A 1,374-nucleotide genomic window follows, 5' to 3' on the forward strand; every position below is an offset into this window, starting at 1 on the left:
CCCCCGCGGGGGGGCCAGCCACAGCTTCTCTGGGCACCCTGTTCCAGCACCTCAGCACCCTCACGGGTAGCACCAAAGCAGCTCATTTCCTTCAGCATCCAGTCACCTGCCAAGCCTGGGTGCAATGGGTGCCTCTGGAGAAGGCAGGAGCTGCTTAGGGGGTGAAGGGTGAGGGCTGACCCCCTTCTCCTGCACTGCAGGTTTGAGCCCTGCACCAATGTGACAGCCGAGGTGTACCTGCGCACCTACCTCTCGCCCTGCATCAACGACTGTGGCATCTATGGCCAGTGCAAGCTGCTGCGTACCAACAACTACCTGTATGCTGCCTGCGAGTGCAAAGCTGGTGAGAGCTGGCCCGGGCACCCATGATGCCCACTGCACCCTGTTAGTCCCCCCACACTAGCTCTCCACAGGGTACTGGGAAGAGGCTTCCCTGCTCCCTCCCCAGCCCCTGCAAGTGCTCTCCCAACACTTTTCCTGGCCACAGGCTGGAATGGCTGGGGCTGCACAGACAACTCCGAGGCTTTCTCCTACGGCTTCCAGCTCCTCTCCACACTGCTGCTGTGCCTCAGCAATGTCATGTTCGTGCCTCCTGTGGCCATTGCTGTCCGCAGCCACTACCTCCTGGAAGCTGCTGTCTACATCTTCACCATGTTCTTCTCCACTGTGAGTGTGGGATGGGGGTGGCTGTGGGAACAGAAAAGGGGCTGGGGTTCTGTGGGGCAGCTCTCACATCCTTTCTCCTTTACACCAGTTTTACCATGCCTGTGACCAGCCCGGTATAGTGGTGTTCTGCATCATGGAGTATGATGTGCTGCAGTTCTGTGACTTCCTGGGCTCCCTCATGTCCGTCTGGGTCACTGTCATCGCCATGGCCCGGCTCCAGCCCGTGGTCAAGCAGGCTAGTGTGGGGACCGGTCGTGCGGGGTGGGCCAGAGGGGACCCATCCTAATGGGTTCCCTGCTGCCCCACAGGTGCTGTACCTGCTGGGGGCCATGCTGCTCTCCATGGCTCTGCAGATGGACCGCCATGGACTCTGGAACCTGCTAGGTCCCAGCCTCTTCGCCTTGGGGATCATGGCTGTCGCGTGGGTAAGGAGATGCTGTCCTTGTCCTTTTATGTCTCCATCCTGGCTGCGTTCAGCATCCCACCCAGATGTTCAGCCTCACTCCCTTGCCAGCATCAATCCCCCCATGAACCCCTCTCCTTGGGCACTGGGGGATGTGGCATAGATGCCATGCCTATCCCTCTTCCAGCTCTTTTTTTCCCCACTGCAGACAGCTCGCACCATCCGGCGCCGACACTGCTATCCACCAACCTGGAAGCGCTGGGCTTTCTACCTGTGCCCGGGAGCGCTGATCGCGGCGGCCGCCG

The 1,374-nt window shown here is 60.5% G+C and overlaps 1 protein-coding gene across 1 annotated transcript in view; it reads left to right on the forward strand.

The window, feature by feature from the left end:
- The window catches only part of TMEM8B (transmembrane protein 8B), a gene marked incomplete at its 5' end in the record, with an annotated part of 5,874 nt that overhangs the window by 4,267 nt on the left and 233 nt on the right, over nucleotides 1–1,374 (forward strand). Inside the window, 5 exons of the mRNA XM_010016972.1 lie at nucleotides 201–343; nucleotides 488–666; nucleotides 755–901; nucleotides 975–1,091; nucleotides 1,278–1,370. Coding sequence (XP_010015274.1) covers nucleotides 201–343; nucleotides 488–666; nucleotides 755–901; nucleotides 975–1,091; nucleotides 1,278–1,370 — 679 coding nt within the window. The remainder of the gene's footprint in view (nucleotides 1–200; nucleotides 344–487; nucleotides 667–754; nucleotides 902–974; nucleotides 1,092–1,277; nucleotides 1,371–1,374) is intronic.

The sequence above is a fragment of the Nestor notabilis genome, unplaced genomic scaffold, assembly GCF_000696875.1.
Source record: "Nestor notabilis isolate BGI_N333 unplaced genomic scaffold, ASM69687v1 scaffold25620, whole genome shotgun sequence".
In the NCBI taxonomy this organism is placed as follows: domain Eukaryota; kingdom Metazoa; phylum Chordata; class Aves; order Psittaciformes; family Psittacidae; genus Nestor; species Nestor notabilis.